This window comes from Sebastes fasciatus, chromosome 17 (genome assembly GCF_043250625.1).
Source record: "Sebastes fasciatus isolate fSebFas1 chromosome 17, fSebFas1.pri, whole genome shotgun sequence".
Classification (NCBI taxonomy): Eukaryota; Metazoa; Chordata; class Actinopteri; order Perciformes; family Sebastidae; genus Sebastes; species Sebastes fasciatus.
This window is the reverse complement of record NC_133811.1, coordinates 4,629,851-4,654,126: the sequence shown is the minus strand read 5'-3', so window position 1 is coordinate 4,654,126 and position 24,276 is coordinate 4,629,851. Positions and strand designations below refer to the sequence as shown.

The 24,276-nt window shown below is 39.0% G+C and overlaps 1 protein-coding gene and 1 long non-coding RNA gene across 2 annotated transcripts; both read left to right on the top strand.

Moving 5' to 3' along the window:
• Positions 1 to 2,966: 2,966 nt before the first annotated feature.
• Positions 2,967 to 22,401, top strand: LOC141754909 (chitin synthase-like). Its single transcript, XM_074614341.1, has 19 exons — positions 2,967 to 2,995; positions 6,124 to 6,259; positions 7,022 to 7,210; positions 7,739 to 8,618; positions 9,504 to 9,687; positions 10,576 to 10,671; positions 11,634 to 11,789; positions 11,898 to 12,072; positions 12,444 to 12,585; positions 13,213 to 13,413; positions 13,545 to 13,660; positions 16,306 to 16,474; positions 16,669 to 16,848; positions 16,936 to 17,199; positions 18,123 to 18,127; positions 19,902 to 20,012; positions 20,137 to 20,351; positions 20,471 to 20,570; positions 22,060 to 22,401. Exons 1-19 carry the CDS (start codon positions 2,967 to 2,969, stop codon positions 22,180 to 22,182), a joined length of 3,471 nt encoding a protein of 1,156 aa, XP_074470442.1. The 3' UTR covers positions 22,183 to 22,401.
• Positions 18,476 to 19,223, top strand: LOC141754656 (uncharacterized). The gene is made up of 3 exons (XR_012590691.1): positions 18,476 to 18,648; positions 19,008 to 19,042; positions 19,158 to 19,223. It is a non-coding gene; the product is annotated as an uncharacterized LOC141754656 (long non-coding RNA).
• Positions 22,402 to 24,276: the final 1,875 nt, after the last annotated feature.

Genomic DNA, 24,276 nt, shown 5'->3' with positions numbered 1-24,276 from the left:
CCTCCTTAAATGGGAACACCAAATAAATTAAGAATTCCATCATGTTTTTTCCATGACCTAGGAATGTTCAGTATATGTGAGCATGAGCTATACTCTCCCTCAAAGCCATGAACCAGAGAAGTAAGTCTCAAACTTGTGATGTCAGACATGTAGTTGTGAAACAGAAAATGTTCCCATATACTCAGAACATTCCCGTGGGTGCTCTCAGTGTCATCTAGAACATGTTTCCCCAGTCATTGTCTATGGAGCAGCTCCACATTTTATACCCTATGACATCACAAGTTTGAGTTTTAGCACTCTCGTTTTTTTGATTTGGAAGAGAGTTGTTCATGTTTACTAATATTTTTGTCTTCGACCACAACAGGAATAACATGCATGAATTTTGTTTAATGGGCGTAGTTCCTCCCTCTTAGCGTGCAAAATGCTACAAAACCAGTTTGGTTACAAAATGCTTTGGCCACGTGCTGAATGCCAATTGAATGCCAATTGCAAATTGTATTTCTTTGGAAAGTCTTTTCTTCCAACAACCACATTAACTGCATATTAATTTGATTTACTTAGGGCTGTCAATTGATTTAAATATTTAATTGCGATTAAGTGCATAGTTGTCCATGATTAATCGTAATTATTAAATGAATTTGAAAACTGCAGTCCAACAGGCAACAACAGCTGTCAGTGTGTCAGTGTGCTGACTTGACTATGACTTGCCCCAAACTGCATGTGATTATCATAAAGTGGGCATGTCTGTAAAGGGGAGACTCGTGGGTACCCATAGAACCCATTTACATTCACATATCTGGAGGTCAGAGGTCAAGGGACCCCTTTGAAAATGGCCATGACAATTTTTCCTCGCTGAAATTTAGCGCAAGTTTGGAGCGTTATTTAGCCTCCTTCACAGCAAACTAGTATGACATGGTTGGTACCGATGGATTCTTTGGGTTTTTGTAGTTTCATATGATACCAGTATGTTCACTCTTAAAACTGACCCGCTACAATCTCTGAAAGAACGTTAACATTGATAGCCCTTCAAATTTATAAGGGAATTTGCATAATTCTTACATTATAAGATAATGTTGAAGGGGCCTTGTGTCAAAATCTAGTTTTAAGAGTATTATTATTTGAGTTTAGTCTGTGTTCATATGATGCATATGTTTAAATAAATATTGTTTGCCTTTAATCACATCACCAAAAACTAACTGGCAAAGAAATTAAGGTCCCAGGTTGTGTTCACTTTTTGTCTAACTGCTAATTCAATCCTGTCTCACGGTAAGGTGTATAAATAGCACGACATTACACGGACATTCTGTATGTAATGAGGGCGCATTTTAGGTGTGTCATTTGTACGCCATGCAACAAAACTATAGCAAAGGAAGGAAAACTCACCACAAACGTCACGAACGTAAAAAAAACAAAACACCGGTCTCCTGGATGAAAGTCTGGTGTTTGTTCGACCCAACCACCTCCTCACCCGCCCGACTTAAGCAGTCTCTCACGTTTTATTTTTTACGTCGCTCTGAGCAAAGTATATTTATGTAGAGCGTTTACATTGCAGTCAGTACAGACTACATGGCATACACAATAATAATAATAATAATAATAATAAATTGGACTTATATAGCGCCTTTCAAGAAACCCAAGGATGCTTTACAAAGAGGGCACACAAAATCATACTGATAAATAAAACAGAGGTAATTAAAAGAGTGATGTGTAGGAAGAGTTAGAGGTCAGACGCCTTGATGAACAGGTGGTGCTTGAGGTGTTTTTTGAAAGTGTCCAGGGATGAAGCATTTCTGATCTCAGGAGGGAGAGAGTTCCAGAGGGCGGGAGACGCGACGCTGAAGGCTATGTCGCCGAAGGCTATGTCGCCAAATGTTCTCAGCCGCATTTTGTGACGGATTTGATGTGTGAATGTACACAAAGACACACCAAAATCAAAAAAGATGTTCTTTTTGCACGCTAAATGCCTTGCGCATTATCGTGGCATTCATACGGGTTGGCAAATTCCAGGGTCAATAATGAACCTTCAAGCATTTTATTTGTCGCTTACAAAGAGCACATTTTTTTTTAAGTCTTGTACATGTATAATACTTGAAAACCACATGTACCCTCCTGCATTTATCACATTAAATACGATGTTCAACATGTGGTGAATAATGTGGCTGCTTTGTGACCTCGTCTCTTTACTTATCAAGAGCTGTCTCCAGCAGTGGAAAGCCACGCCAATATTTCATCTTTTGTTCTTTGCCGCAGAATGTGGTTTCTTGCCAGGAGCAGGTAGGTTGGGCTCGTGATATAAGGTCACTTGTCAAGAGCTTCAGCCATCTTTGTGTTTACTGTTGCCACTAACCAGACTCTACTTCTTCGTCCTCTCATGTTGGACTGAGTGGACGCTACAGTGACTCACTATCGCCTCTTGAGCTAGCTGGTTAGCATGCTCTTTTCAGTAGATATCTCTGCAACGCAATACATAACGTCAACACTGAAACCTCTTCACGTTCTGTTGATCATTTTAGTTCATTTTTTTAAACATTTTAAACCAAACTTCTGGCCAGATCTTACACATTGGACCTTTAACCCTTTGAGGCCAGGGTATTGTATAATCAGTTTTATAGTACAAAAAGATGAAAGGTTGCTGTTAGTAAAAGAAACACTTGTTATTTGCATTTTAATTAACATGTAATTTTGTTTGTTTCCCATGAAAACAATGAGAGTCAGTCTTTCAGGTTAAACCGCATAACAGCCCTCAGGTGTCAAGTCAAGGCTGATTTCCTTCTACCCTATTTGGCTTTTCAACTTCAGCAACACACATATTTTGGGTGTTGCCACTTAATGATATACTAAACATGATTGAGCTACATGCCGCTGTCATGTTGATGGCATCTGGATTGGGATTATAAAACATCAGGTTCAGTAGATTGTTACCTAGATAGGAACTGTCAAGCGAAGTGTTCACATTACTCAGAAGCATGGACGAAGAAGGAAAGAACTTACCCAAGTGAGTAGAGACGATACATCTCTATTATTTTATATAGCTGTTATTACTAATATAAATGACTTATCAGTTAATACTCAAAGATAAATCAACTATTTATTGACATATTAGTGAATATTTGAATCTCCTTAATTAATAACATTTTACTTCAAGTTGAAAATATTTTTAAGACATTATTTTTAAAAAATGGGTGAATGCATCTGCAAAAAAGAGCTTATTTTTATAAACTGATTGCTTCGAACTGGTTATGGAAGAAAAGCTTTCTTGAAATAATATATTATTTATATTTTTAATTTTTTATTCAGTTGTTTGTATTTATCTTTTAAAGTGCGCTAATCAATTAAATGAGATTGTGAAATGACTAATCATACCTTAGCTATTTTAAAAATTCCAAACTCAAAACTTGCAACTTGCAAAGGGGGTGGATAACGAAATAAATGAATAGAATAAGTACATTTTACCTGAAGAATTTCTGTCTTTTAAACATATTTGAATCCAGCGAGTCTTACCGTTGTGATGCTCATAATGTTCTGCTTTTGTTGACGCTAGATGTTGATTGAGAGCTGTTGATTCAAGTTGTTTATGTTGATTCAACCAGTCATTTTTGAGGCTTTAGTTTGGTTTTGTTGCATTGGAACGTATTTGCTAAAAGTTTATATGTAGATATTGATATGTACATTATAGAAACAGTTGCAGTTATAGGTATCCTTTTCAAGACCGATTGTGATTCAATGTTGAGGTCATTTTTCAAGCTTCGGTTTGTGGTTTTGTTTGTTCTCTTCTTCGCTGAGGAACTATTTGCTGAAAGTTTTCAGACTGATTTATTCATACTCACATTTATTTTCAATGTTTTTTGACTGAGATGTTAATGTTTAAACTTTATACTTGGGGCAAGTCATAGTCAAGTCAGCACACTGCCTGTTGGGCTGCAGTTTGCCATGTTATGATTTGAGCATATTTGTTATGCTAAATGCAGTATACCTTTGAGGGTTGGTAATTGATTTTCAAAAATAATATTTGCCCATTCCCATGTTGATAAGAGTATTAAATACTTGAAAAATCTCCCTTTGAGGTACATTTTGACTAGATAAATAATTTGCGATTATTATTTTGCGATTAAATATTTATATATGTTTATATATTTTAATCGATTGACAGCCAAATTATACATGTATGTACCATATTTACATTTTGTAAATTTTATAGATTTGTGCATACACTTCTTTAAATTAAAACGAGAGATTATAGATGTAATTTTAGCTTTTTAAAGCTGAGAAACAGTGTTCACTCACGAGTGAACGTTTTTAATAGTATCGTTTTGGTTTGTAACATAAGTAAATATATTGATTAAGGTATAATTACAAATTATAGTTTGTACTGAATCAGAAATTTTACTTGAGAGTAAGTTAATAAAATTGCCTGTAACAAAATTAGAGTGTTTTAATTAGTTTATTCCAAAGTAAAAACTCTACTTGGATGTAATAGTAAATATTATTTTTTTCCAAAATGAAAAAGTAAGGTTTAACAAAGTAAAAAAAATAGTGTATGGTCTTCATAATAAATAATCTTTTTACTTTGTGTCAATGTAAATTTTTGACTTTGGCCAAACAAATATTTTGATTGATATTAAATCACAATTTACAGTTTCAACCAAATCATAATTACAACTTGAGAAAAACTAATACATTTAGCTGTAACAAATTAGTGTAATTTTTTTTTTAAGTTGATCCAAAGTACAATTTTTTTCAGTGTATTTGTCAGCTTGGGATTGATTGTCGGGGTGGCTGTAGCTCAGTGGGTAGAGCGGGTCATCCTTTAACCACTATGTCGGTGGTTTGATCCCCGGCTCCTACCATCTACATGTCGAAGTGTCCTTAAGCGAGACACTTAACCCCAAGTTGCTCCCCCGGGTGCTTTACAGCAGCTCCTTAGGATGGGTTAAATGCAGAGGTCAAATTTCATGTATGTGACGAATAAAGGTTACATTTTTAACACATGATTATCATCACGATTTTTTTAAAATGTACATGAGTCATGACAGAAAGAAAGGTTACGATGAAAACTCAACCTGCGTACCAAGCAGAGGGAGAGTGCATCATAACTTGTGTTAAATGGTATTTTTCTATAAATTTGGAAGATTTTTTTATTCCAGTATACCCAGTTTTAATCCTAGTTTTAAACTAAACGGAACCAGAAACCTACATCAACTAATCGTACCTTGCCCATAAGTCCACAGTCAAAACATGCAACTTGCAAGAGGGGTGGATAAAGAAATAAATGTTAAGAATAAGTAGATTTTAGCTGAAGAATTTCTGTCTTTTAAACATATTTGAATCCAGCGAGTTTTACCGTTGTGATGCTCATAATGTTCAGTTTTTGTTGACGCAAGATGTCGGTTGAGAGATGTTGATTCAACCAGTAATTTTTGACGCTTTAGTTTGGTTGTGTTTGTATTGGACTGTATTTGTTGAAAGTTAAGATATATGTATATATTGGCATGTACATTGAGCAGTTGCAGTTATAGTTGTCCTTTTCAAGACCGATTGTGATTCAATGTTAAGGTAATTTTTTACTTGTGGTTTTGTTTTTTCTTGGCTTCGCTGAGGAAGTATGTGCTGAAAGTTTGCGTGCAAAGCAGAGAGATATAGTGCATCACAACAGAGGATTTTTTTCATTACAGTCATCTTTACTCCAATTTAATCCCAACTAGCCCGAACCAGAAACCTACAAAAAACTAATTGTACCAAACCTATTTTAAAAACTTGCAACTTGCAAAGTGATAGGTAAAGAAATAAATGTGCAGACTAAGCCGAATCTATTTACCCACTACATTTTGTACATTTTATAGATTTATGTATGCACTTCTTTGTTCATTGTCTACCTCTTCTGTAATAATGACCTCATTAATGTAGCTTGTTATTATCTCTACACCTACCTGTGGAGATTTCTGTCTTTGTAACTTTCTTCCACACCAGCATATTGTATTACCAAACCTGCTTCCTACCGTGCTACTTACTGCACTTACCAAACAAGTTATCTTCCCACAAACATGCAGAACATAACTTCTGAGTAGACTAACTTTCTATTCTCCAGTCACCTGCAGACTTTGACATTTTGTTGTCTTTTTCTAGGAGGCCTTGGGATGCCTGCCGAGAGGTTCCCACCATTGAAGATGAACAGACCCCGTGGAAGATGCTCAAACTGCTTAAGGCCATTTCTCTCTTGGTGGTCGGTGTGAGCGTGTTTGGGTTGGCTCTGTCTAGCAAGGTTTGTTCTATATCATTTATTTACCTACTGTGCAGTGTGCATAAAAACATTTTCACTTACAAATTATGAATTTGCATGGGGGATTATGATCAGAATTTAATCTATAGGTTTTTAGTGGGATTATGGTGTGCACATTCATATTAGACAACTTCGTCCAGAAGCCTTTACAGGGGCAGTTGTTATCTGTACTTCACTTACAAATCAGCCTTTTTTTTTCTTTTTTTTTACACATATAAACAGTTATTTTGATGGAATTCAATATTTGTGTAAATTCAAATGACATTTCATGATTCCCAAAACTATTAACCTGCTAATTTCATGAATTCTCAGGTTGAAAGTAGTGGTAAAAGTGAACCGATTATTCTAAATAAATGTAAGTTATTTCTAAGGCTGCCCCCCTCTTAGTCTAATAGTCGACTAATCGGTCATTTTGGTCTTAGTTGACAAAGATTTCTTTAGTACATTAGTAATTTTTTTTATGCTTTTTTCATGCCTTATTTCTAACAAACTCATGAGCACATATCTGGTACAAGATTTAAAAGATTTAAAGTGGTGCTCTTGTGTGTTTCTTTGTGGAGAAACTTTACAGATCTGTCGATTAAATCAACTAATGGATTAGTCGACTAAGAATTTATTTGCTCGAGGACAGCCCAAGTTATTTAACTTTAGGAATATTTGGGAAAAAAGTTCATCTGTTTTGACTTCCTTTATCATTCGATGATATATCTTTCGGTCTTGCCTCCACTTTCTTCTCTGCTCCAGGTGTCTTTCCTCCTCCTCATCATCTTGTCCAACGAAGACACCAAGACCCTCCCAGCCAAGCAGAAACCCGTCGCTCTGCTGTGCATCGGCTGCGCTCTCATCGCCTCCAGTTTGCTTCTCTTACAAAAGAGCCTCTGGAAGGCGTGTCACAAATCCTCAAAGACGCCGGCCAAAAGAACTGTAGCTTTGGTGAGAAAGATGTCTCAACTTTTCCTTCTTCTTTGGCCAAACTTCCAACCTAACATACTACATAGTTTAAATGTCTTCATCCTCATTGTTTCCTCTACTGCACAGTGAGCACGATATGGGACCTTTAATAAGATCTTGTTATGGACTTTGACTGAGTTACTGGGAGAATCCCTTTTAACCCTTTGACCGTGAAGCTAAACTGATGATTAAATAGAAAATGTGCACCGAGAAAATCTCTGACAAGATGTAAATATATATTTATATATATATATATATAAAAGTTATACAAAGTTATACAACGTTCTTCATAGATCTAGCCTCTTAATTTTGCTCTCAAAGTGCACCAGATTGATGCATTGAACTTTAAAATGTAGACTACAAATTTTTCTCTCTAAATGCGTGATGTTTACAAAGTCAATGAGTAATCGTGTTGTTAAATAATCGTGATCTCAATATTGACCAAAATAATCGTGATTATGATTTTTGCCATAATCGAGCATGCTTCTGCTTCTTCCTCTTCTTCTTCAGGTTCTGTTCTTTGAGTTCATAGTGGCTCTGGGTGCAGCAATTCTCACCATTGTGGCGATGCCGCACTTGGACATTGTGACCAACGTGACGATACTGAACGGTGTAGCCGTCATCTCTACGCTCCTCCAGGTGATCACTCAGTGCACCGCCAAGGAGAGGAACCGCTTCCTGCTGCCGTCCATCACCGCCTTCTTCCTCGTTTTGCTCGGTTTCGGCCTGTTCCTCTACTTGTACATCATGAAGGATCTTACTGATATCAAGATGATCGTTTGGGTTGGTCTGGCTGTCGGCGGGTGCTTCTTGGTGTCTTTCAACTGGTGGGAGGGCTACTTGAGGCTGATCAGCGAGAACAGCACCTCAGTCTCCCTCAGAGAACTGTTAAAAGACACGAGAAGGTGCCAGAACATGCTTAACATCCTCTCCAGCCTGCTAAGGATCGTGGTGACAGCCGGTGTGCTCGGAATCTACGTCCCTCTGGCCAAAATGGACTGGGCCGCCGTGACCTCCATCCCAAGGCGTGAGACAAAAATTATAGCCATCATCATCGGGGTCCAGCTGATCTCCTCTGCACTCTGCCACTGGTTGTCATTGGCAGCCTGCAAGATGCACGCCCTGCGACGCTGTTTCATGCTGCCTCTGTACCTGGCCTCACTGGCCGTCATGGTTCTGTTCATCGTCCCCGTTATTGTTTACTACCAAGACTACAGAATAAGTCTGAACGGGACTGCAGTCAACTTCACAAGCTACTGCTATGACGTTGTAGATACAAGAAACATAACAAGCGTAAACGGCAGTGTGTTCCCAGACCTGGTTTATGATGTTACGCACACCCTGTGCTTCCTGGACATGTCCAGTATATTTGACATCGGCATGTTGACAGGTAAGAAAACCGGAGCTACAGTGTGTTACCAAACATTAAGAGACAACTCAGGAACATTTTTATCAAGTGTAAAAGTTGTACAATTCATTCACTTAAAGGTGCTATTGATAACATTCAGCCTTCCCTCATTCCATTGCATTCACTTCACAACAAGAGGTTGCCAGTTCGTTGCACAACCATCATATTTTATGGTTGAGTGGAGTGAGACTCAGACAGACAGTCATGTAAAGTGATGAATTGCAACATCAGCTATAGTTTTTTCCACACTAACTTGCAAACTTGATCGCTGACGACACAGAGATACTATGTGATATCAACGTGCTTATACTATTGTCTCACAAGCCTTGTTAGAAGTGGGAACCAAATGTCAGATATCTTCCACAGAGATAAACAAAACATTCATTTTGGACTCGTCAAAATTATTAAAATGATTCATTCACAATCATAATTTTTTTGAGGAAAAAACATTCGGCAACCTTCTAAAAGCTCTGTGGATATATATATATATACATATATATATATTTTAAATGATTCGTCTACGTAAAAATGTTATCAATAAACCTTTAAATTCAGTATGGTACATTTTGTGGGGTTCTGATGCAAGTTATTTAAGGACCTTTTTTGGCATAAAAAATGTTAAGACAATTGGAAGTCCTACTTTTTAAAGAAACAATGCCGACCTTAAACATGAACCTCTTTTTTGGTGCACCTATTCTTTTGTGGCATTATAGGGAATGCATGGAATGAGAAACAGAAGCTGGTGTAGTTAGTTCAAGGGGAGATGAAAAATGTCAGCACTTATTCAGATTAGTGATTGCAGTATACGGTTAAGGAGGATTTAAGGGTGTTTTTTTTCCTTAAATCCTTTCATTCATCTCTCCTCAGGCTCAGCAGTGTCCTGGTGGCTCGGTTTTCTGTTGGCCACTCTCCACCTCTGGTTCCTCAGTCTGTATCGCATCCAGAGGACTCAGGACCTGTTCGTCAGGAGGCTGTACGAGGGAGGATTTTTAGAGCAGTCACTGCTTCTAAACACTCGATTTGACATCCAGACGACTAAAAAGAGGACGCAGTAAGTGTGGATGCTGTGTTTGTGTGTTTGTGTGTGTTGGGAGGATCAGGAATACCCTACAAAGTGAGGTTCGTGGGTGCTAGTTTTGAGTTTGGAAATAGTTAAGGTACGATTGATATAGGTTTCTGGTTCTGACTAGTTTAAAACTAGGATTAAAATTTGGGTAAGATGACAAATATGTGGAAAGATACCATTAAATTACCAGTGAAACACAAGTTAGAGCGTCTTTAGCTTATGTATTGTGACGTATTTAAATTTTGACATAAAATTACGAACAAATAGTTTTTAGTTTTTTTTGCATATATTGTTAAATAGGTGCACAATATGACCGGGGATGTCATTTAAAAGGGTTAATGAAAATAATCATAAATTAAAACAATCCCAAGCTTACAAATACAGTCACGTTCACTTTATAGGTGAGTGACATTTTTAATTAAATTAATTGCACTCATGGGTAGCTCTGTGGTCACCCTGACACGTTGCATACCAATCATTGGCAACCACTAATTTCATATAAATATAGCCTTTGCCTTTAGACAAAGGCTTCAAAATGAAAGACGCTCCATAATTACCAGAGATTTCAAGGCCTCCTGCCAACAAAACAAGACAGTGGCGGTGGTTATTAAAACCTGCTCGGCATCAACAACAACAATATCTACAAATGGAATGAGTCAGCAGAAATTCAATGGTTGTGCAAAACACAGAAACAGGTTCACAGACATTGTGTCCAAAACAATCCCTCAAAATATATTTGATTCCCTTCATTATAATATAAGTGTAAGGCTTAGGATCAGCTATGTGCTATGTGTAGTGTAGAGGTTTGGGATTATTGTCAGTTTTTCAATGTAAAAACCCATTTCTCAAAATTGCAAATCTCATCTTTTCCAGATTCAGTCCACTAGAACCGGTGAAAATGTTCCTCTGTGCGACCATGTGGCATGAAACCTACGACGAGATGATGAAGACAATTATTTCAATATTCCGGTAAGTTTATGAGAAATCAATCTCATGGGAAAATGTATAAATAGCATGACATTTCCGAGTGTCATGATTTAAGGCTTTCACAATGTCATTTATACGCCATAGGGTTAATGTTGTAAAGCGGCTTTCCGCGTATAATTTAATGCCATAAAACGGTTTGAGAAAAACATCATGGTCGGGCTTAAAATAAGTAAGTAAACTAAGTAAAATACGTATGTAAACAATGTAACATAAGTTCAGAAAACAAGTCACATACGCCACTAATGTAACTTAAAAATTACTCAACAACACTTTTGGACTAAGCTCCCAAGAAGTGCGCCGAGCTTTGAATCAAAATTTACATATAGTGGCCAAACGGTGGTACTACAACTTCCATGTCCGTGATGTGATGCCATTGGATCCAAAAAGACTTTATCCCATAGACTTACATTGGGAAAGAGACATCTGTAAATCAGCAGATCAACTTAAATCGTTAGGTCCTAAAAATGTAGTGAAAGCCAAATCCAGAGTTATTTCCCTCCCTCTGTTCATGTGAATGAGACCAGTGGCCGAGCAGTTGGGAGGCGGGGTTAAAGGACACACTACTCTATGGGCCCCATGGATGCGCAAGATCGCCAGAAGATTGCCAGAAGATCCGGGTACTCGGCAGTCGAGCCATTTTGGCTTCATGCGCCACTGAGCAACTTTCATAGGAATGAACGGGAGCCCGCCTCCAACACTGCATCCAGTTCTCTTCATATCCATGTTTGGGACTCAAACACCAGTCTCCTGGTTGAAAGTCCTATGTTTGTTAGATTCAAAATCCTGAAAATTCATGGCAAACACCTTGAGGAATTTTAGCAAAAATGTTTCTGATGCAGCTGGAACAACCACCAATTTTATCGTGGTAGAATTCCCTTTTGATTTTTTTCAATCTCAATTTAACATCATCACAGTAACTTTATGTGATTCTTTCAACTCCCCAGACTGGACAAGTACAGGCCACAGAAGGAAACAAGTGATGTGAACATGGAAGCCCATATCTACTTCGACGACGCCTTCAGAGATGTTCCCGGTAGTCGGGGGCGCCACGTCAACGAATACGCAGAGATGCTTGTGGAAATTGTCAAAGAAGTTTACAGGTAAAAAACTGTGAAACTCAAACTTGATTTATAGAAAAATAAAGGAACGAGACGTCATAGTTTGATTGCCAAGTTGAGCTTAAGTATCTTTTCATGCTCTGTCATCAGTATCTTCGTGAACTACAAAGAAGGCATCTTCACGAAGCGGCAGCAGGTCCCTGATCAGAAGATCGTAACGACGCCGTACGGAGGGCGTCTGGTAGTCATCATGCCTTGTGGAAACAGTATGGTGGTTCACTTCAAGGACAAGACACTCATCCGCCACAAGAAGAGATGGTCTCAGGTGAGAAAAAATTATGCAGAAGAGTTTGAAACAAGTTCGCGTTTCCATTACTGCCAGTCAGATTTAGTAGTAATGTAATGTTTTAGCAGATAGGGTTGCTAAAAGATGTGTCTCTGTCAGAGTGTGTTTGCTGAATAGAATTTGATATTTTACAGGTCATGTACTTGTACTATCTCCTGGGATGGAAAGTCGCGACCAAGTATTTCAAAAGGTGGGGGAAAGGAGATGACGAATTTGAGCTGAAAAAACAGTTTGAGGTGAGATGAGAGAAAACGCATGCATGCGCACACATATGTGACACATTAAGCAGCGCATATTCCAATATTTGTAGCTAAATGTAACACAGAGCAAAATTGTGTCTGTTCCTCCAGAAAGAGAAGCACAACACCTACATCCTGGCTTTAGATGGAGACACAGACTTCCAGCCGGCTGCTGTGATGCTGCTCATCGATCGTCTGAAATTGTATCCGCTCGTCGGGGCAGCGTGCGGCAGGGTTCACCCCACTGGATCAGGTTGGTCAAATACAAGAAATGGACAGGGACAGGAGGACAACTGGACAAAATGAGACTGATTGATGATTATCAATAAAGCCAAGACCAGTACCAGACCAATCAGCAAACATTTAGCGAAATTGGCAACAGAGGACCAAAAATATATTCAAAAGTGTATTTCAGGAAAGCTGTCATGCATTCTGTTTCCAGATTGAAAGTCAGAAGGAGCAACTATGGCAACCCTGTCTCCCACAAAATGGCCTTCCCATACAACTAAACTGCATAACCAAAATGCATTTTGAGGGGAAAAGTATTTTCTCCCGGATTACGGTCGCAGTTTTAAATAGTTTAAAACAGTTTTAAACATGTGGTTAATGTAAATTTAAACAAAACACAACAAAAATGCATCAAAACTTATGGGTTAGGTTTTGTAAAAAAAACACCGGTCTCCTGGGGGAAAGTCCTGGGTTTGTTGCACCCATCCACCACCCTTCTCACCCAACAGTAGTGAACTTTCTCGCTTGTTATACCCATTATTAAACACATTGTGTAGAAAGTTGCCTCGAGACAATCAACAGTTTGTTTTGGTTTATGACAGTTTCAGATTGTTGCAGATTGATGTAGTAACAGTTGTGTATTTCCTGGCAGGTCCCATAGTGTGGTACCAGAAGTTTGAATACGCGGTGGGCCACTGGCTTCACAAGACGGCAGAGCACGTGTTCGGCTGCGTGCTTTGCAGCCCGGGCTGCTTCAGCCTGTTCAGAGCGTCGGCGCTGATGGACGACAACGTGATGAAAAGATACACCATCAAGAGCTCAAAGGCTCAACACTACATCCAGTACGACCAAGGTAGCTCATCATAGAACTGACCAAAACCAGAGTTTACCTGATAAAAACTGCAGTAATATCGATTTACAAGGCAAACCATAAATAAAAGTTAAGGAAGATTTGATGCTGACAATCTGTAATGTTCCCTGCAGGTGAGGACCGCTGGTTGTGTACTCTGCTGTTGAAGCAGGGATGGAGAGTGGAGTACAACGCGGCCTCTGACGCCTACACCAATGCCCCGGAGGAGTTTAAAGAGTTTTACAACCAGGTGATTACAGGAGCTACTCAAAACCATGTGTAGCCTATAATTGAGATTTGTTGACCCCATGCTGTGCTAACTCAGCGCGTGCTACTGTAAATGTATAGCTCCTCAGGAGAACTGACTGTTCAGGACATGTTGCCTACACGTGAAAGATGTCATCGTTCATTCATGCAACACTCTTTGGATAAACCTGTCCACTACCAAATTACATTCCCATACAACTAAACTGCATTCTCAATTAGCTTAGGGCGTGCTACTGTAAATGTATAGCTCCTCAGGAGAACTGACTGTTCAGGACATGTTGCCTACACGTGAAAGATGTCATCGTTCATTCATGCAACACTCTTTGGATAAACCTGTCCACTACCAAATTACATTCCCATACAACTAAACTGCATTCTCAATTAGCTTAGGGCGTGCTACTGTAAATGTATAGCTCCTCAGGAGAACTGACTGTTCAGGACATGTTGCCTACACGTGAAAGATGTCATCGTTCATTCATGCAACACTCTTTGGATAAACCTGTCCACTACCAAATTACATTCCCATACAACTAAACTGCATTCTCAATTAGCTTAGGGCGTGCTACTGTAAATGTATAGCTCCTCAGGAGAACTGACTGTTCAGGACATGTTGCCTACACGTGAAAGATGTCATCGTTCATTCATGCAACACTCTTTGGATAAACCTGTCCACTACCAAATTACATTCCCATACAACTAAACTGCATTCTCAATTAGGTCAGGGCGTGTTACTGTAAATGTATAGCTCCTCAGGAGAACTGACTGTTCAGGACATGTTGCCTACACGTGAAAGATGTCATCGTTCATTCATGCAACACTCTTTGGATAAACCTGTCTACTACCAAAATACATTCCCATACAACTAAACTGCATTCTCAATTAGGTGAGGGCGTGCTACTGTAAATGTATAGCTCCTCAGGAGAACTGACTGTTCAGGACATGTTGCCTACACGTGAAAGATGTCATCGTTCATTCATGCAACACTCTTTGGATAAACCTGTCTACTACCAAATTATATTCCCATACAACTAAACTGCAATTACTTTTCAAGGGAAATGTATTTTCTCCAGGATTACGGTCACAGTTTTAAACACGTGGTTAACGTTGTAAATTGAAACAAAACAAAACAAAAACAAATGCAACAAAACTACCTGGTTAGGTTTAGTAAAAAAACATCAGGGTTTGGCTTAAAATGACTATATATATGGCGTTATAAAGGTATGGACGTAAATTAAAATAAGTGAACGTTGACTTTTAGTTTAACGCGTAACAAGAAGAGCGGTTTCTTTAGTGAAAGTCCGGTGTTTGTTGACCTCCATCCCAACCTCCTCCCTATGCAGACTTTCTCGGACCATCCAGTGGGCAACCTCCAGGTCTGAAAAGTGAAGCCAATGTGGAAGTGCCTTAAAAAACTTGCATTCTTTCTAATAGCCAGCAGGCTCAGTAAACATTGTAAACATGAGTTTATGGACTCAATCACTAGTTTCAAGTCTTCTTCAATACAGCATGATGTTCATTTAGTAAATTATGGTCCGATTTAGAGTCAGATAGACTATAAAGCAGGATAGGATTTAGGGCGTGGCTCCCTTGTGATTGACAGGTTGCTACCACGGCGTTATCCGGTCTGGGAGTTGTCCTTGTTTTCGTGGTAGAACTTTAACCCTTTCACAGTGTGTTTTCAGTTCATGAAAGTTAATTTTAACCTTTTTGGTTGCTTAAAAATGTCTTATTCAGCGTTCGGTTGTACTTAGCTCCACCCTTTCGTGTCAATTCTGGTTGCAAAAAACCCCAAGATGGCGAAGGCCAAAAGCCAAGATGGCGATGGCCAAAATGCCGAACTCAAATGGCAGTCCACAAACCAATGAGTGACGCCATGGTGACTATGTCTACTTGTTATATACAGTCCATCAAAGACTATCATTACGAACGTATTTGTGATACGTCAGAAACAAACCATGACGAAATACGTTTCCCTTGAAACACAATTCACAATGCAGTTTCGTTGTATGGGAGCATAAGGGCTGCTTTGGACCAGAAGCTCTGATCTGCACATGTTGCAGACATGTGAAAGTCTTATGCAATCATCTCGTGCAATACCCTTTGGACCAGATCCATTGCCTAACGAGTTCTGGTTCCTGAGAATAACTTAGCTCTATTGTATACAGTCATAATCACTAAGGAAATAACTACCAGGTACTATGAAAGAGGTTAATTATCTTAGCAAGAAATTTTTAATATAGTCTTGATAATTAAGCATTTGTGAAATAAGATGTAGGTCAATCTGAAATTAATTACAAGTCATTACTTTGAAAATATGTTCTTCTTTGTCTCCTCCAACAAAACACTGCTTTTTAAATGTGCGTCCATTTCACATGGCATTAAGTGTCATGTGTTTGCTGTCAGTTCATGTGAAAATGGCAGTAATATGGAGATATATAGCCAACTTAGATACATTTTGTAGAAGAGAAAGAGCAAGGTTAGATCAGAAACTTAATTTGCTCAACCATAAACATGCTGGATCTTCAACTGAATCTACAGCAAGCTGCAAAAACTCAATAAATAATCTGACAATGTGGCCATGATGTCTATCGTTTTACAGTATAATTCATGCTAACTTGACATTTTCAGCGTCGACGATGGGGACCGTCCACCATGGCCAACATTGTGGACTTGCTGGGCTCTGCCACCCTAATTTCCAAGAGGAATCCGTCCATGTCCAAAGCCTACATGCTCTACCAGCTCTTGAACTTGTCCGCGGCCATCCTGGCACCTTCCACCGTCATCCTTATGATTACAGGTCAGGCTTGCTTTTGGGATAAGTTTGTTATATTTCTGCAAAATAAAAAAAGCTTAGCAGGACCACGCTGTCACTTTCATTGCTGATTAAAGGCTAATGAATGAGCATGTGGTTTAGTAATTAAGTCATTGGTTTCTTACTTACTACATAGTTGTGAAACCAGTTCTTTTGTTTTCTTCCTGTCAATGATTCAGGTAGTTTGACTGTGCTGCTTGAAATACACCCGAGCGCTGCTCTGTTCCTGGCTATGATACCTCCTGCTGTCTTCCTCGGCGTCAGCTTTAAGCTCAAGGCAGACACTCAGATTTACATTGCATCAATCATGAGCGTCATGTACGGCTTCCACATGATGATTACAGCGATTGTCATAATAGGTACATAAACATGACAATCAACTAAGCCTGTTCAATATTAAAAAGGTTTTCTGGCTTCTCATCTTCCATCTGTTTCTCCTCCATCAGGCAACATGGTGAAGGACCAAACCATCCTGACTCCCAGCAGCATCTTCCTCATTTTCCTTGCCGTCTTTTACATCATTACTGCAATTATGCATCCTCAAGAGATGGGCCTGGTGGGCTTTGGCTTTATTTACATCGTCTCCATCCCCAGCGCCTATTTGCTGCTCACTATTTACTCCATGGTCAACATGAACAACGTGTCCTGGGGCACTAGGGAGACGGCGCCTGCTGCCGGGGCCGCCGATCCACAATCCAAAGCCCAGAAAGGTAGATAGTAGTTGAAACCATAGAAAGAGTGAAAGAGTTAAAGTTGTAAGACTTAAACACGGACGTAATCACAACGTAGCCACGTCCTAAAGCATTCCCTGCTTTATGGTCTATTTGATTCTAGTTGGGACCATAATTTACTAAATGAACATTATGCTGTATTGAAGAAGACTTGAAACTAGTGATTGAGACCATAAACTCAAAGCCCGGTCGCACTAAACAGCACATTATTGACACAGTAATTCGCAAGTCATTTCTGATGAAATAACAACGGGGACTACCCATTGTTCCGAAAGACCATTGCTCCGAAAATACAAACTGTCCTTGCAACAACAGAAGCACATGGCTAATTTTTATGCAGAACAACCCGTCTCGTTGCCTTGAAAGCCTTCGTTGATTGGATTGGTTGGTTAGGTTTAGGCATGAGCAGCAAGATTAGTTTTAGGGTAAGAATATCAGGGTAAGCCGACCAGAGGCAGAGTAGAGTGGGTCATGCCTTCGCCATGGTAGGAAGAAAGACTATTGGACTATTATTTTGTAATAGTGGGCCATCAGAACAATGGCATGGCACCACAAGAACACTGTTCTTGCTTTTGGTGTGTCATTTGTATGCCATGTAGTCTGTATTGACTGCAATTTAAACACGTCCACGTAAATATGCTACACTCAGAGCTAGTGATGTAGAATAAAAAGTGAGAGACACTGCTTATGGTGGGTGGTAGGGGAGGTGGATGGGTCTAACAAACACAGGATTTTTAACCAGGAGACTGGTTGTATAAACCTAACAAAGTGGTTTTGTTGCCTAAACCTAACTGCAGCTGTTACAGTAGTTTTGCTGCTGGTGTAAAAATGTCATGGAAAAAAGGCTAAAATGCATTCTTGCATCTTTGTAATGTTGTGCTATTTATACGCCTTCCCATGAGATCGGGTTGGTTGAGCCATACTGGACCGATTATTGAGGATCCGGCAACTTTTTTCATTTTTACGTGAACTTCCATACATCCAATACAATGAATCATGTCATCAAATTTATTCACCCCGATTTTAGCAATAACATAAAAATAGAGTCTACGGAGAGAGTTCCAAAATGCCAAAAAATGACCACGCAGTTGCAGTGTCAATCCTAAAGGTCTTCACTAAGGCCATTTGATGAAAACATTGGACCCCTTCTTATTTCCTTATTTAAACTAGTACTCATACTATTAATCAGTTACACAATGCTGCTCCATTGTATGTTTGAGTTGAGCTGAAACTGTTTATTACTCTTGCAGCCAAAAGCCCCTACGCATGGTTCTCCTCGCGGGCCAAATGCTGTAGAAAACTCTGTCGGAGAGGCGGTGCAGAAGAGCTCATACCCAGACAGGACAGCCAGATTGAGGAGGACTCAGAGTCTGAACCTCAACCCCAAAACACTATTGTGGAGGATGTGAGGATTCCTGAGGAGCAGAGGTAAGATCTGATGGTGGAACATTGATTTGAGGGTTGAATGGATGGTTATTTGTTTGCAAAATTAAAACATATTGTATGGTAAAAGACATACTCTAATAGAGCATCAAAGAATATCAATCAAGCAAACAAAAATGCCAAAAGCAACGTAAAAGAGGGAACTTTAAATAAAAAAGAAAAGAAAATGATAAAAAAAGAAGAAATGATCAATAATTGAATTAAATGAATTACTTAATTAGATCATTTGCAGTGCAAAATATTTATTTGAGAATTAACATTAACATCAAATATAATGTTGGCTAATATATTATCAGTTATTTGTACTAGTTTGTTTCCAACTGTTATTTCTTATTTTGTTTCAGGCCAGAGGAGCCCGCTTTCACCTGCCCTAACCAGAGTAAGTCCTTATATGAGGAAATTTAGCCAAAAATAAGCTCAACATCAGTTGCAAAATTGATGACTCACATGAGTTCATGTTGTGTAATATTTTCCTGTCTTGCTCTTTTCTGCAGGTTGGGTCTCACAACTGCAGAATTTGTCTGACGACATGTGTCTGGAGGAGGATACGCTTGACGAGGTGTGAATTTCTTTTTTCATCACTGGACGTAATTCTCTACTTGTCCTGTGTCTCTTTATTACCACTGCTAAACGTCATGCGTGATCACGTATATCTGTCCCTTTGAGTGTGATGGAAATTTGTCATAGACTTCAGCCATATTGCACTCGTGCAAAAGTAAGACACCTTTAAATTTCAGGCCAAATTTAATGTATTTAATATAGTGATGTTTAATCCAGTGCTGGGAACAGGCCAAATGCTGCATAATCTTATATAATGATTATGTCAAATGAAAATATAATATAATTAGGTATATTTCTTTCCCCCAAAGTGTAAAGTTTTGTTAACATTTGTGCAGTTATTGTCCTTATTTTATGTGTTTTAATATGCAATGATAATCAATCAAACTGCCTCATAATTGGTGATTTTTTGGCTTACACCTTTAAATATTATGGAAGCCCTAAATGGACACGATTCAAATATTTTTTAATGTTATCTTGAGAAAACAAGCTTTGTAATCTCGACATAATTCATTTGTGATCTCAAGATAATGGCATCAAAAATAATGTTTGAATCGTGTCCATTTAGGGCTGCCGTAAAATGGGTATACAATACAATAATTTTTTTCCAACCCTACTCAGACTTTTAAGCAGCATTATAAACACGTGAAGTATAACATTTTATTGAAATGTCTCTGCAGGAGGAGGAGCAGTTCTTCAGAGAGCTGATGGCCAAATACCTGGAGCCTCTTCCCGAGAACAAAAAGAAACAGGAAAAAATGGCTGATAAACTCAAGGAGTTGAGAAACAAGGTAACTTGAGTGTGACATGTTGGTGAAACGCTACGATCACACTGTTTGTGCATGATGCATTTTCATGTTACAATTTAAAATAATAATCAAATTAATCCTATTTTTTTTTTTTTTTTTTTTACAGATTACCTTCATCTTCTTCATTCTCAACGCCTTCTGGCTCTTGGCAACCTTCACTCTCCAGCTTGTCCAGTCGACCATCTTCATCCAGGTGCCAAAAGTTGACCTCAACCTGGAGTTCACCGGAGACTACATCTTCATCGATCCTGTGGGATTCATGTTCATCCTGTCCTTCGCTTTCCTGGTTATAATCCAGTTCATCGCCATGCTGTACCACAGGTAACCAATCACCTGCTGTCAGCTCACACCAAAGGAGGAACTTTGGTGTTTGATGTTCATGATGTGGACGAATCAGTTATTCCTTTTCTAACTTTCTTGTTCTGTTGTTTTCTTTTCAGAATATACACTCTGATCCATTATGTGGCCTACCTGGATACGGAGCGCGTGTCTGAAAAACAACAACAACAACAACAACAACAACAACAGACACTCAAAGAGGTACATACAACTGCTATATTGTTACTACTATTATTTCTACTACTACCACAGTTACTAGCGCTTCTACTGCTATCATTACTAGTGCTGGTACTACTACTTATTCTATGAAGGGTGGACGTCAACGACAGCATCCCACTCAAGATCAACCCGATATAATGGGAAGGTGAATAAATAGCACGACATTTCCGCGTGTCACGATAACTTATTTTATGACACGTTTCCACCAAGCAGTCCAGTTCAGTTCAGTTCGTTACACATTGGAACTGTTATTTCGTGTCTCCATTTGCAAAAGTTAGTGATGGTACCAATTGAAGCTTGCAAAGCTACACTGCTACACCGACACATTATGTACACTACGCCTTACAATATACAAGGTGCAGATCCTCTGTTTGGTTGCCAAGTGTTCCATTGAAGATGGTGACACAGCAGTTTCACGCATTGTCGCCACGGCGATCTGCTAAGAATCACGCCTATACCCTGAGGGGGCACTATCTGCAGTGGAAAACACGGCATGGTGAAAAGGACCGTACCAAATGGGAGTCGAGTCGAGCAGACCCGTACCACGCAGGGGAAACACTGCCTTATACGCCACAGGCTTAAAGTTGTGAAACGTTTTTTTCATGCGGTTCTGTTTAGAGAACAAAACCACTTAGTTAGGTTTCGGTTGGGCTTAAAATAACTGAGTAATATACATAGATAAACAACGTAACATAAGTACGGAAAACACGTCACAAACGCCACTAACGTAACTAACATTAACACTTTCGGACACAAACACCGATCTCATGGTTGACAGTCCTGTGTTTGTTGGACCCACCCACCGTAAGCAGTCTTTCTGCCTTTTTTACTCTACATCACTAGCTCTGAGCGTGATGTGCTTCCATTGTAATCTGTACAGACTATATGGTGTACTCATGACATGCCAAAAGCAACAAAGGCTTTGTTATTGTGCGCTAAATAACTTCCAATTATCGTGTCATTCATACGCCACTTGGTGAGACCGGGCTGCTCAACACCCAGCAGCCTTCTGTTATTTAAACATATAAAGTAATGACCAAAAGATTTTACACATATTTGACAACATTCTCAACAGTAGATGAAACAGCAGCAACGAGGGTACTTGAAGTTCATTTACACGCCTCACTACTGCTTATTATATATCTATGATTCAAATTATACATACAAGCTCTCAGGTTTCAATGTTCTGAACACGCTGTACAACCTCCCCCTCTATTTTCCACAGTGACACACTTATCACGTCAAGTTATCGTTTGCAGATTTTTGTCAAGCTTTTGTTGGGCCAATTAGTGTCACAGAAAAAGAACCAGATCAACCAGAAAAGTACCAAACACTAAATTCAAGGTAACAGCGTTGTTCCCCACCCTTCTGAAAGCCGATACCACACTCACACTGGAAAAATTCTAGGCAAGGTCAGTTGGTAGTAGGTGTGGTAGCGTTGGTGTAAACTCATTATCTGAATTCCCTGCAGATCAAATATGACAAAGGCGACGACATGGAGGAAGAAGAGGACAGCGATGAAGACGATTACAGCGATGACTTTATGTATCCAAGTTCTCTCAACAGAAGCTTCGACGACGGAACTATGGTGTAAACAATGATGAACGGCGACCCAGCCGAAACCTGTTTTTTAGCACTTTGAAACGACCCCTTACTGTATGAACTGTATGTACGGTATGATCTGTATGTACGGTATGAACTGTATGTATGGTATGTAATGTGTGTAATGTATGTATCTTATTGACCTCCTTTTAGTGAAGTTTATGATATTCATAAAACCATTTTAGTGACACAAAGTGCTCTTATATTAAAATTGTGCTGGTCAGTGAGATGAACAGCAGACAAATGTTTTAACTCTGCTTCAATTAAGTGTTATTTACAGGACTGTCCCTGTTTCTCATTAAAGCACTTCATGATGAACATCTCTGGTCTAATTTTGTCTTTAATATTTAGAAAATCCCTTTAGTGGTGTATTTTAAATTTTGACATGAACATTAAGTTGTAATTGCATTACTCTAAAAATTAAATATAATATATAATCTAAATAAAAAAACCTAATAGTTAATGTTCAACAATGGAGACAAAATAAATAATATATATTTTTTTATATTTAATGTGTGTTTCCATTTGCCCAAAAAATAAATAAATACATTTCTACAAATATCAATGTAGTCTGGTGCTACTGTAAATATTAGAAAAATAAGCACCAGCCCTGTCTGGTAACTTTGCAGGTTTTGGGTTTTGTTGTGTGTTTGACACCTTTGCACAATTAAAACACATTTCCTACAACGACATGAAAAGCTTTTATTTTCATATTACAGTTTCTCTATAATCTTATTTACAAAGTCAAGAAATTTACAACAATAAAGTAGGACTGAGCTTATTATTCCTCATTGCAGTGGAATTTAAATCAAAGTTTAACTTCATAACATTCAACATTAAACTGCTGCTACAGTGCACAGCAGAACAGAAATACCATAAAACGTGAAGAGCATAGAGAGACGAAGTCCCGCCCCTTCTGGTGGACTACCACGGGACCTTATTTAGAAAAAATATGAACGGAAGTCAAATCATTTTTTGATCCCGTTTGAATTGCACACATGATTGTCGATTTAAAACACAATTTTGCAAGTCAAGAAGGTCACAGTTTGTTGTAAAACTGTTGAAGTATCAGACTGTGAAAATACTAAATTAGAAAGAGTACACACCTAAAAGCGGCGAAGTGACGTCCTTCACTCTGGACCTATTATTGTGTGTTTCGTACTGGGATTTATTCACACCAGCAACGGGTCTGATAGTTCTTTCTCTTCCCGGCAGACCCAGGCTGTGTCCGAAATCATTCACTCATTCACTACTCCCTACTCACTATCCAGGGAGTTCTATGTAGTGGACTAAAAAGAACTGTATAATGAGCTCAACAGCAAAATTAATTAAAAAAAAACACTTTTGGACACTACTCAAAGTCATTTTATCTGCGCCGTTAATTACGCCATTGCGGTCGCATAATTAAAATGTGCCAAATCAATGTCGGCTGGTAGACCATCCTTACTAAATAACGACATGTAATTGTAGGCTTTTTTTGTTGAGTTGCCTCTTAACAAAATGCTCTGAGTGAATTTAAGTTCCCCCTGGCAAGCATTGATGCAGCGTATATCACTATAGCTTTTATTGTGAAAGGTAAGAACGGAAGGAGTAAAGCGGTGATGAGCTGCCGTTGTTAATGTGGGGGCAATAAGCATATTTTCTTGTACTTTTTGGCTGTTTGTGTTGTGATGCTGCTCTGCTCACATTAAATACATTATTTGTATGGATTTGTCTCAATCGTGCTGCTCTCTTTCCTCTTGTCCATCTGCCACTTTTTCTTTCAGCACAATGCATTATGATATACAGTATAGTGCTCAGACTAGGGGGACCATATTTTCAAACCCCCAAACCGGGACACTTAAGTGTACCACACGTTCATGCGCGCATGGGCCCGCGGCAATATGCACGCACCATAGGCGTTTTCATCAGGATGGCTAACTTGGCACACCTGTGGCACATTCGAGCACGGAGTGGGATCAAAAAGAAGGTTTTATTATAGGGCGGTGCACAAGAGGCTATGACATCATGACTTAACACATTCACTACTTTCTCCCCCTTTAATCACAGAGCCATCCCCGTCATGATGCACTGACAGTTTGGGAGT

Coding starts and splice junctions, on each gene's coding strand:
- LOC141754909 (XM_074614341.1), top strand. CDS start 2,967: ATGGACGAAGAAGGAAAGAACTTACCCAA. Junction 7,211..7,738: donor CCAAAAGAACTGTAGCTTTG/GTGAGAAAGATG, acceptor CTTCTTCTTCAG/GTTCTGTTCTTTGAGTTCAT. Junction 8,619..9,503: donor TGACATCGGCATGTTGACAG/GTAAGAAAACCG, acceptor ATCTCTCCTCAG/GCTCAGCAGTGTCCTGGTGG.